This window comes from Grammomys surdaster, unplaced genomic scaffold (assembly GCF_004785775.1).
Source record: "Grammomys surdaster isolate TR1022 unplaced genomic scaffold, NIH_TR_1.0 225, whole genome shotgun sequence".
NCBI lineage: Eukaryota > Metazoa > Chordata > Mammalia > Rodentia > Muridae > Grammomys > Grammomys surdaster.
Genome location: NW_021604670.1, coordinates 4,253,729 through 4,266,331, shown reverse-complemented (window position 1 = coordinate 4,266,331; position 12,603 = coordinate 4,253,729). Strand labels below are relative to the sequence as shown.

General features: G+C 37.8%; 1 protein-coding gene across 12 annotated transcripts in view; it reads right to left on the bottom strand.

Annotated features, from left to right (window-relative positions):
• Positions 1–397: 397 nt before the first annotated feature.
• Positions 398–12,603, bottom strand: part of Elavl2 (ELAV like RNA binding protein 2) — a 152,377-nt gene continuing 140,171 nt past the window's right edge. For 3 of the 12 annotated variants that reach the window (XM_028773336.1, XM_028773332.1, XM_028773341.1), the window contains 3 exons: positions 10,394–10,619; positions 3,834–3,872; positions 398–3,272 (listed from right to left, as the gene is read on the bottom strand). In XM_028773336.1, the coding sequence (XP_028629169.1) occupies positions 2,945–3,272; positions 3,834–3,872; positions 10,394–10,619 (593 nt within the window). In that variant the 3' untranslated portion in view covers positions 398–2,944. Of the gene's footprint in view, positions 3,276–3,833; positions 3,873–10,393; positions 10,620–12,603 lie in introns of all 12 variants that reach the window. The other 9 variants (XM_028773330.1, XM_028773331.1, XM_028773334.1 and 6 more) reach the window with 7 other exon arrangements.

Below are 12,603 nucleotides of genomic sequence, written 5' to 3'. Positions count from 1 at the left end.
GCAGTCTTACTGACAGAAGCAGAATAAAGTTGCCTTCCCCAAGTGCTCCTGCACTGGGTCCAGTCACAGGGTGTGCAGTTCCCAATCCTGTAAATGCTTGAGGGTTAAATGGTGTTGGAGTAACAGACTGTACCACTAGCTGAGGAAAGTACATGTTTCTATAAGTCACCTAGTAATGCACTTGAAAGCTAACTAATCACAAGTATTCCATCACAGTTTTTGTTTTTCTTTTAGGGGTTGGGTGTTTTGTTGTTGTGTTTTGTTTTTTGTTTTTTTTCCTTTCCTTCACATTCTCCCTTTGGTTAATTTGCCTTCTGGATTACTTTAGATAGCACAGCTTTCAACTTGAGCTCTGAGAACATCCCTTTTAATTAAAGAGCAAGGTTTTATTTATTTGTTTTTTTAATTTTTTTTTAACTAGACTGATCATAGGTACCCCACAATCCAGATTATGTTTAAAGATACACCACAGTTCTTTCCCTTCAACTTTGTTTATTGATGTACCGAACATGAAAAAGCACAAAGAATTCAAACACAAAAGAAAACATGTACAGCCTCTTAAATACTCAACAGAATATATTTTCTATTCCAACAGATGTGAATTAAGTCATACTGTACAACTTCAAATAAATACCAGCCTTACATTTTATTAAGTGCTCTGATAAACACTGTAAAGTGAAGCACAATTTGCATGCCTTCTCATCAATGCCTTGGTTTGCTACAGTAGTACAGGAAAGAAGCGTGTAGCTGCTGTTTTCCCACAAGGGAAACCTTATTTTTTTTAAATATATACATGTATTTTATTTTATTTTTTTTTAAACGCAGGTTAACTCTGACAATCTAAATGCACCTAAGGATATGAGAAAGTGCTAAGCCAATTGAGTTCTGAATAGCATTGAGTGGGTCAGCATGAAAACTCGCTTGTTCACTTTAGCACGCGCCTCACAGTATATGTACTGTACTATACTGAAAATTTTTATAACTACAATTTTAAATAATAAAAAATAAAACTCAAAGCAACTGCAAAGATAATGTACAACTATGTTATGCATAGCACATTGCCTGTTCTAAGGGGAAGCATATGAGCATCTCAGTTTATACAAAACGCAGGACGTAACTATATAGTTCTCAGTGCATCCTGATGAAGGCAACAGTTGCCTTCAGCTTTTTTGAAAATTTATTATAAGCTAGATGCTAATCAGAAAATATTTTGTATTTTTTAAAATTTCTTTCATACATGGTAAAGACTTATTTTATTATTTCCCCAAATAGTGGTTTAAGCATCATACAAAGTTAAATTTCAATAGCATACAGATATTTATGATTTTTGTATGAAAAATGTAAGGAAATTTGTTCAAAACCTATGGTTATACTCGTTTTTCTTTTTTTTACCACAAACATATTTATAAACGAAAATGTAGCATCACCATAAACAGCTGAAGCTAGACTATCTACAGACAGAATTAGCCAACGAATCTGATGCACTGTAAATTCAAGTCCTCAGGACAACAGAAGTGAATAAGCAAGACCTCAAGTAACAATGTTAATGCCATTTACAAAGAAAAAAACTGATACAAAACATTCAAAACCTGAACATCACTTGATATGTAAGGGAAAAAAATAAAATTAGCTGAAAGGTTCATAAACACAAGGTCTTATTTACATCACACAAAGCTCAGGTGTTAGCCTTAAACGTAACTCTCAAAATACCTTCAAATATATCCAACTCAGGTCGCCTTTGCTGACTTGCTGCAATCCAAACGTGTGCAACATCTTATCTTCCTTAAGACAAAACAATTCTTCAAACGATACTGCAAGTACATCACTAAACACCATGAGCTCTATCTGAAGGGATTTCTTTAGGAAGAACAGATTTTCCCCCATCTCTTGGTAATTTAAATTTCTTGCCTGCTCTTATATATTCTTTTGTAAATTTTTTTTATTTGTTTCAAAATCACAAATCAATGTGAGCCATCTATCACATAACAACCAGGATGATCAGACGCCCCACTGGTGATTACGAAAATGAAACCAGCAGTGTTCCCTCACTGACTCAATTCCTCTCATACAAAGATCTCAAAAGTATTTTTCTACATCATAAATCTTTCTAAATTTTCCAACCGTTGCAAATTTCCTGGTAAATTTTAAAAGCTCACTAGGTGTCATATGAAGAGATTTCTCAAAGTATTCAAGTCAAAATATTTGTTCCAGGACCAGTAAAAAGTTTCTCCAAATTTTCTTTTTTATAAAAATAGATGCTTTTTTTAAACCCACATCAAAGAGGCTCTTATCTCTTTGGCAAGGTACTGCTTTACGAAAAGTTCTCCAGTATTCTTACAATAAGCGTTTATAATGTCGCCCCCCCTGCCCCAGCCCAAATCAGAATTACAAAATAAATACTGTTTGTAACTTCATAAATAAAAATGTAAACTTCAAAATACTTTTCTGAGACATAACAGCAATGCTTTAAATGTAAACCAAACACAAAGCTAATTAGAGAATGGAAAGAAAATAAACAGAAACAAAAGAAAGAGAAAGAGAAGGAAAGAGAAGGAGGTGGGGAAAGACAACCAACTGAAGGGCTACAACACAAAGCCTCAGTACTTACTCACAGGTTCAAGGCAGTTATGTAAAAAGAAAAGAAATGTCTTCCCTTAGCTGAAACACTTTAAAAGGTCCACCTTCTTCAAAGAAGGCAATAGAATGCAATGTGACAGGTAAAAACCCTGTACCTCTTGTCCATATTCAAACATAAAAGATATTTAAGAAGTTTTAATTCAAATACTAGCAATAAAAAATCTCACATATTTCTTAGGATGCTAAGTAGTCATTTATCCCCATCTCAACACTGACTTACAAAGACATTTACTAATGTATAAAGTTTCTCTTAACTTGCTTTTGTTGTATAGTTTTCATATATAAATGGACTGAGGACAAGAGCTCATTAGGCTTTGTGCGTTTTGTTTGTCTTAAAGGAGACCTGCAGTACTCTGTCTCCCAGACGGTATCCATTGAGGCTAGCTATCGCCATGGCAGCCTCATCATAGTTTGTCATAGTCACAAATCCAAAACCTTTGCACTTATTGGTGTTAAAGTCACGGATGACCTTCACGTTGGTGACAGCTCCAAAAGGCCCAAACATTTGCCACAGGATACTTTCATCTGCATCAGGGGCCAGGTTGTACACAAATATGCACCAGCCTGTTCCAGGGTGCCCAGGAATATTTATTCCAGCCAGACTGGTCATTCCATCAATCGTCATTGGCGAAAACCTACTAAACAAAACAGGAAACAGACATACACACACACACATACACGGAACATAGATTGGTTACAGCAATGGGTTTAAGTTCTTTTCTCTTTTCCCAAATTTTAACAATTCCGATTTCCCAACAGATGTATACAGCTACTTGATGTATCAACCGAGGCTCTATCTGTGGCTTGCAGTAATAGACAAACAATCCAGGTACTGATAGATTATGAAATGACCATTATCTGCTGCACCAAACAACAAATTAAACAATGGCAAAAAAAAAAAATCTAAAAATTGGCTTCATGAGGATGGAGAGGGAAGAAAACCAACACATAACAGAAACATGCTATAATGTTGCAATGCAATCTGAAATAATGACTTTTTAAAAGACTGGGTGGCATACAGTGGTATAAAGTTATTCCACGAGCCCAACGGCACTTCAAAAGCAACTTTACAATAGGCTATTCATGCAAAAGAAAACCCAACAAAAGTTTATGAGGGTGGAAATATTGCTCCCCAAATCAAAGAAATCAATCCGTTGTGGGAAGGGATTATGGGTATCATGAACCTATGTCATTACCTCTTCACTCCATAAGCCATATTGAGCAGATTGTCCAACCTGCAAAACACACATTTAGCAAACTTCAGTGTTTAATTTCCCCTTTCAGTTCATGAAAGCTAGGCTCATTACTGCCACCTTCCATGGGGATAATTGTGAAAAAAAAAAAATATTTGCTGTTTCAAAACACTGGGTCTTTTACCATTCCTGAGAGAATGGGTGCCCATTGTTGTAGAACACTGGCTATGAGGTCAGTGCACCAAAAAAAAAAAAAGAAAGAAAGAAAGAAAAAAAAAGCCATGGTCATCTGAGTAAACAGCCAGAAACAGAATGTGGAGGAGCCGAGCAGCTGACATCTGACTTCCCACCAGGCAAGTTCTAAAAGTGAAACTGGAACTGACCAGTACTTTTACAGAAGCCCACTTTTACTTTTTACAATTCCACTGGTTCCTGAGGCTACTGAAGCACACAAGGATTAACTAGCTAACCTAAGCCCACAGAGCTAGTTCTTCAGAGGAGTTTTGATCTTTTAAAATCAAAGACGTGGATTTATAAAGATGTACAAGTAGACTGTTTACGGACAAACTTGGCTGTATAGAATTTGGGCCATTCTGCCATATCAGTGTCAGGAAGACTATTATGGGTGCCTCAAGTTTCTAGTATCTACCAATAAACTACACGTGAGGAGCAGGCATGTGTAATGCATAGCCATATAACCCACCCAACTGCAATGCTCCCCACTCTCCTTAACTCCAGGTCAAAGGTAAGGCACAATTATTTTGTCTTTTAGTATCTGTGAAAAGCTAAGTAGTTTGGGAAGTGGGTGGGTATCAGCTTTTTGTGTCGAATCCAAAGAGCACATGAGAAAAGCAACTCCTCTCAATTTATAAAGGCCAAAGCGTTCCTTCTGGCCTTTTAGATATGGAAAAATGTTGTCCCTGCATATCCCTAATCTTAGTCTCCACTGGGCATTTATGTGTTTTGAAAAAATGAAAAGGAAGTGTTGAGTTGCTCTCATGCAAAGTGTAAGGCAAGAGAACAATCACAGTGACACTAGATCTTCCTTCATCTATGTGGGTCTGCCGCATATCATTCCACGATCTTCTCAAAGGCAGCACTTAGCACAGACCACTGGCCCAGGCACTGCAGCTTTATAACACATACCTGGTGTTTATGTAAAAGCAAAGGTTACCAAAATTATCATCCACCACTTAATGTAGGATGGAAACTACCCAGAAGGCTGACTGGGTGAGAATATTTGCACACACAAAGCACAGAGCAGGTGCGAAGAGTACAGAATGTCAGGGGACTCTGTTCTGCAGAGTGAAGATGAGTAAAGATGCCATGCCTTTATATACAAAAACCAAGGTTACAAACATCAGGAAGAAATGAACACAAATTTGCAACACCAATCAAAAAGTGATCTGATACAGAAAATTTCATCAAATTACTAGAATGATAGCTATGGAATGCATTTGACAAACAGCACCTGTGGGACACATGAACATATTGAAGTCTCTGTTCAAAGTGGTGAAAGGACAAAATTCAGAAGTAGCATTTCCCTCTACCCATTTAGAAGAGCAATGAAACTCCAGACATAGAATTTGCTTAAAATGTGTTTTTAAGATAGAATGGAAACCAACCCTGCCAAGGAAGTGAGTTATAAGCACCGAGGGAGTTCCCAATTTTATCCCATCAGGGCATCTGGGACTTTTGCAACTAGGTCTCTGAAGACCTTCAATGGGCCTTGGAGTCTCATTGTAGAGTCTTATATGGTCCCCTGACTCTCATTCATTTCCCAATCTTAGGGAAAATTCAGTCCTGGAGGATTTAAACCACATTTTCTACACCTCTCCTTTTCTCCTCCCCCATCAGCAAGGGAGCAGAATACTGTTCCAGGAAATAGTCCAGGCATGGAAGTTGTCTAACAAGGAGCTGACCCCCATTTCCCTGGCTCTGGCTGCCACACATTTATATGTCCCATTGGGATTTAAAGAAGCTAGTGGGTACTTCAGATGAACATAAAGCGCCTTTGTCCATCAGCAGGCAGCAAATTGTAAACTGTAGCTATAGGAGACAATGTCATGCTACCCTTGCCAGAGCCGTCATACCTATTCCATGTCCTTTAGCTTCAGGACAACTTTTATACATGATCACCTAAAACTGAAAAACACTGCATTCAAGAGGAGCACAGGCTAGCGGCCTCTCTCTGCAGTAACTTGGGGCAACAGGCAGATGATGTGCTCCCCCATGGGAGTAAATGTTATTGTGTTACTTAAAGCCAGAATGTTCTTAAATCATATTTAACTTCTGGACTGCAGCAGTATCTGCATGCACTCTACCATATCACATACTGTCCTGAGGAAGTCTGAGCCTTCCTGAAAGAGTGACCAATGTCTGCTCCCACCCAAGCTTTAGCTGGGATATAATCTAAAGCACAAGTATCATATTACATGGATCTGGAAGATAAGATAGAAAACCTTAGCTTCAATTAAGGCATCCTTTACTTATAGAAAGATTCCCAAGAGAAGGGAAATTGGGTTGACGATGATCCAGTGAAGAATTTAAGAAGAGGCAAACCAGTTATTTCCTCTAATTCTCACAGAAACCACATCAAGAAGCTAGACCCAAGTCAATTCAATGTATCTTACACGAAGTCAAAACAAAACATTCAAAGTGATAAATGTTAACACTTTATGAATCTTGCTTAAACCAAAATCTTATGTACTAAGATACTTTACATTAGCATACTACTATATTTGATATGTTTTTATATTTGACTAGAATTCGGAGTCTAAAATTCACTGATTATAGAGGCACAAACCATGTGCATATATCACAAATGCACAGCAAAGACATTTAGTAATGTTTCCTATCCCCTGGATAATGTAACTCAGATTATTACTAGGCAACATTTTTAATAGGATGTTCTATCAGCTAGAACACTTTCATTTCAAAGCAGGTTTAGAAATACTGCATGAAACTAAAATATTTTCAAGTTTTCAAGCTGTTCAGCTGATAAGATTAGGAAGCAATCTATATGGGAAGGGAAATTGTAAAAAATCAATTAAAGTCAGACATAATATGTAAAAAAGACAACAAATAAGAAAACATAATTTTGTACACTATAAAAAAAGTTAACAAACCTCTCCAAAGCATGGAGCAACAGTTAATTTAAAGCTAACCAATATAAGCTCATCAATGTTCCCTTATCCAATCACATCTTCTATGAATGAGGACAAGTATTCATCTGTGCCTTCCAACATGAAACCAAGCCAACACAACTAGCAACATCCCTGAAGCTCAACCCGTGCTGATTGCAGAGGCTGTTTAAAAATGCACAAAGAATCACAGAAGCAGACACATGACCATTGCCTAGGTCACACTCAATAAAGTTAAATTTACTTCACACATATAAATGAGAAATTTTGGCTTATAATTTAATTTGGATATCCTGTACTAAGAATATTCTTAGGGGACTGAAATTACATCATTCATCCAAATAAATATTCTGCCTTATTTTGTGTACTATAAACATTTTGACTAGTCCATCAGATTATCAGTGTTCATGTTTAAGTAATTCTAATTATCAATATAGACTGAGCCATAAACCTCATAAGCCCACTTTTAAAGTTAATCCTTATTACATAAAATTTTATTTTATTTTTTAATCTTCATGAATACTGAAAGTCCTTTCATCATTATTATAACTTGTATTCTTCTGTCTCTGTCAGCTGCCAAGGTACCACCATAAACATAAAATAACACAATGAACTTTCTAAAATTCATGCTGGGAAGTGGCAAACTCAAAGCAAAGACATTAAAACATAAATACTATGAATACATAATTGTTGAGGAATTAACACCTCAGCTACAGAAAAGTGCAAAATGTCAACAAAATTTTTAAGTCCTTATCTAAAGTGTCTTATAAGCTCAAAGATCAACTTCTATTTAATAAAATGAGAAGAAATTCAAGGTAATTAACTGCCAAATTAAAAATACTTTTCAAAAGCACCAGTCACACATTAAGATATACTTGCACTGTAAAAATGAAGATTCATTTCTCTCATTTCTAGTCTAGATCACACACATTCCCTAGCACATGGTAATTCACATTTTACCCTTAAACAAAGCAGAGGTGGGGCTGAGCATAAGGTGAGTGAGAGAACACTTATGAATCCTAGGAAAGAAAATTCTTCCCTGCTGAGAACCTGATTGCTTCGTTTTGCCTTCCTCTGACAAGCTGGTAGCAGCTACATCTCAGGGGCTACTTGATGTCAAACCTTGTGTAATAAGAAGAACACTTCACAATCCTGGCAGGAAATTTAACTGATCTTCCTGCCTCAGCAGCCAGAATAGCTGGGACTCCAAGATCAAACCTCCACATACAGTAATCGTCCTCACTAATGCTGGGTTTTCCTTATTCCCTTCTTCTACAATGTTTTTCCCCCCTCTGTAAAGGCCATAGAATCTCAGAAGTAATGATAATACATACTATTAAAACTTTTTGTAATATAGGATGTACAGAAGATAAAAGGTTTTAAATTTAATCATGGTATCAACCTTGGAAAACTTTACCTTATCAAAAATAAAGGCATGTAAAGGGGACAGAAGATTGAGTGAGATGCTGTGGTACCCAACATCCAACACATGCTGCCAGAGACCAGGACTCTTACTGCTGCCTATGGGTCCTCTGACATAGTCCTGAGAATCTAAGAGCACTTTTCTAATAAATAGCAACCAACAAACAACACTACTAAGGTTTTAATTGAAAACTCTAAAGCAACAATGCAAGGCAGTACGGCTTTCTACTAACAGCTAAGGAAAGCTAACTGGACAGGATGACTAGGAAACATAGCTGAAAGTCACTGGGGTTCAACTGTACTATATTCAGAAACATTTACAAGTGAATAGAGTTAGAAAAAGAGGCATTAGCGCAGGCATACATGCAGCACTGGAAAGGGGTGCTCTGAGCCTTTTTTCTGCAGAAGGAAATAATCAAGTAGCTCATGAGCCTTGCCTCTCATTCAGTTGCCATTACTTGTCACCAAGGTCAAAGGTGATACACATTTTGTTTTCCTCAATGTTTTTTCTCTCAAAATTACAGCAGCTGAACTCAATGAACCAGGGAGCTGGTCATCTTCATCAGTATGGACTTTGACAATGGTATCATTCTCTTAGTGATTGCCAGCTTAAGTAGGTATTCAACCTGGCATTAACAGAAATTTCTTTTCATACCTAAGTAAAATACTTAACTGCTTTTACAAGGAGAAATTTTAAGTTGATTTTTAAAAAATTTCCTCTCTTTTCTATACTCTATTATACCAATGGGGGGAAATGTATGTGACCAAGCCTAGAAAATATGTAAGTTAATTCCCCTAGCTTACTAAGTTTATAATTATGTGTTTTGGTACTCAACTATTCAGAAAAGAAAGAATATAGATTTATATGTACTTATAAAAAATTAGCTTAGATACAATATGCTATATCATATCATGTGGCTGAGTGGTAAATAAAAACTGGGTGACTTGTTCATAAAACCAGACATTCAATGTTCCTAACTAAATCTCAAGTCGCTCTTTTTTCACACAAAGTACATACGTATGCTCTGAATGTCTCCTGGTCTGCTTGTTTTTTCAACAACTAGATAACTTGAGAACTTGGGCTATTTATGCACCTCAGTAACACAGTGATTTTAGGTTTGGGTTGATGCATCAGTGAATTACCACCCAGAGGCAGAATCCGGACGGACACTACTTTCAGTACAACACAGCAGCTAATGACTTTTAAATTTTTAAAGAGCTGAAAAGAAAGAAAGAAGGAGGAGGAGGAGGAAGAAGAGGAAGAGAGGAGGGGAGTGTAAGAAGGGAAAGGAAGAAGAAGAGACACAGTTGCAAAAACCATGGCCTAGAAATTTTAATAGATTTCCTCTCTGAACCATTAGAGCTATGTCAACCTCTAAACTGTAAGACATAACAAAGGGAAATAGGAACCCACTTGAAGAAACTTAAGGCATTCATATCAGTCATATATCTTTAACAATGCCTATATTATAAAACAAAGCTAACTGAAAGAACTCTACTTGATAGCTCAAACACAAAAATAAATTCTTTACAAGAAAAGAGTAATAAAAAGAAAATTGCACATCAGACCTCAGTCTGCAGGCCTGGTTTTCTTGAATTTTTCTTTGGGCCCAGTAACCTGTGGCTGCTGGGTTTCCTGTACCTCAGGATGCTTAACAGCATCCCTGGACTCTACCCACTGGGTGTGAGTCACATCTCCACCCAAATAATGCCATCACAAATGACTCTACACTTTGCCAAATGTCTCTTGGAGGCAGAATCACTCCTGGAGGAGAACTGCTCTTAGAGTTAATTGCCCTCACTTTCAGTAACAACAAAAGTTGCTCTTTCCCCAAGTATGTTTTCTCTGTGCCCATTAAGGAAAAAGAAAAAGAAAGAAAGAAAACACCAGTAAAGACAAACTCAAGGCAGAGATCTTATTGACACAATTACTTGACAGTAAACCTGCACATTCTCCTCCAGTTTAGTAGCTGGGCACAAGAACTAGACCAGACTTACCTAAAACGCTGTGCCTGCTGAGCTAGCGGTCCTGGGTACCTTCTGTTTGGAGACTGGTACAGCTGGGAAAGGATGGCCTGATTGGTTTTTTGGCTTGGATTATTAGCAAACTTTACAGTGATTGGCTCTGTGGCACCAGGAGGTTTCTGGCCATTTAGGCCTTTGATAGCTTCTTCTGCCTCAATCCGCTTGTCAAATCGAATAAACCCTACACCCCTTGATATGCCTAAGGTAGATTTAAGTAAAGATTTGGGAAAGAGGGAGCAGGAGAGGGGAAGAAGAGAAGAAAGGATAAATTAATTTTTCCTTCTCATTAACATCTTTTCACCCAAATACAACATTTGCCACAAAAATCACATCATGAAGAAAATTTTACCTTAGCAATTCAACTTATAATCTCAATTTTCCACCTTTTTAAAATGCATGTAATAACCTATACAATGTGAGGTCTCACTATCTATCATGTGCTTGTCAAGAAACCGATAAAGTACAGAGTACATAAGCCCATGCTTTCTTCCCCTGCATTCCTCCTTGCCTCCTGGGCACTCTAACACTATCTGAATGCCCAAGTACCACTTATGGAATCATGCTATCATACAGGCAGGCCCTTCCTTGGAATAAGAACAAAAATAGGCATTTGCTAAAAACACTAGAGAGCATATATAGCTCAAATAAAATTCTAAGTAATGCATTCGTGTAATCATATCATACAGCATGAAGGTCTCTCAAGAAAGCAGAATCTGAAGAGGGTCTTCATAGTCTTTGAAGTTCCCCTGTTCCTCCCTTTAGCTATCTTACAGAAGTAATGCAGCATGGACTAAAGTTAAATCAGTAGAACTGTAAACTTCCTGGTTCCTCCAACATTCCTCTTAAGTATGGAAGGCCATTCTCTCTCTGTTCTTTGACAACAATGGCAAACAGGGCATGAACAAGGCCTTTTCAGGTTTACATTTGAAACTGCACCATGTATCTCAGTTCATTTCATGTAATTGACATAGGCAGGTGAGCAGATCATCACAGCTGGTCAACACAAAGTAGGCAGCTGTGGAGAAATGCCTTCTGGGCAACCAGCCAGGTTCTTGTAGGACCACGTTTTAGACTAGTAGGTAGGAAAGTATAGATAATTCAAAGTGGACCAATGAAGAAAGGAGGGGCTGCTGAGGAGACCTAGACCATCGTAACTTAGAGCACCTTCTCAAAAAGAAATGGGTGGTCTGTTTGCCTTACGATTGAATCCAGAGAAGGCTCAGGCTTTTCTAAGGTAGATAAGGGGGCTGGAGAGATGGCTCAGCGGTTAAGAGCACTGACTGCTCTTCCAGAGGTCATGAGTTCAATTCCCAGCAACCACATGGTGGCTCACAACCATCTGTAATGGGATCTGATGCCCTCTTCTGGTGGGTCTGAAGACAGCTGCAGTGTATTCCTCATATATATAAAATAAATAAATAAAATCTTAAAAAAAAAAAAAAAGACTTTAAGGTAGATAAGGTGCTGTCTCCATGTATGCTTCATCTGATACGCTGTCACTTCAATTTTCTACTTAAGCCACACACACACACACAGTACACAGTCAACACCTGAAGGCTGAACACCAAAGCTGCTGAGCTTCACTTTTTTCCACTTTTTGAAAGTTGTAAGTATAAAGAACTGACTTGTAGTCAGTTCTTTCCCTTGCCTCTCTCTACAAGCTCCTATCGAGAGCGAACATTGAAGCTCGAATACTTCTATCACTCAGCAGGCTGAAGAAGTTTGCTACAAGTGTGAGACGCCAGCTTGGCAGCTTGGGTCATAGAGTGAGATCTTGAATTTCAAAAAAAAAGATGAAGAAAAAGAAAAAAGAAAGAGCAGGGTGTAACAAAACAAACATGTACACACAGAGCAGAGGTAAATAAAATACTAAAATTCTTGGCTGTTCCATTAGGAAAGCACAGGTTTAAAAATGGCATCCACACAGGTGGGGCTACTTAAGGTGTGTGTGTGGGGTGGGGGTTGTGGGGGGACTGGGAAGTGTAAAATGTCTATCCTCAGGATTGAGTACATTGAGGGTAGGACCCCAGAATTTGTAGTTCTAGCAAAGTTTCAACAGGTTGCTGATAGGCACACTCAAGAAATACTAAGTATGTTCACCCATCACCCTTCACTCTCTGGCCATCATTAATGGGAAGAGACACGATTTTCCTGTCACATAGGAAGTCTACTCTCAAGCCACC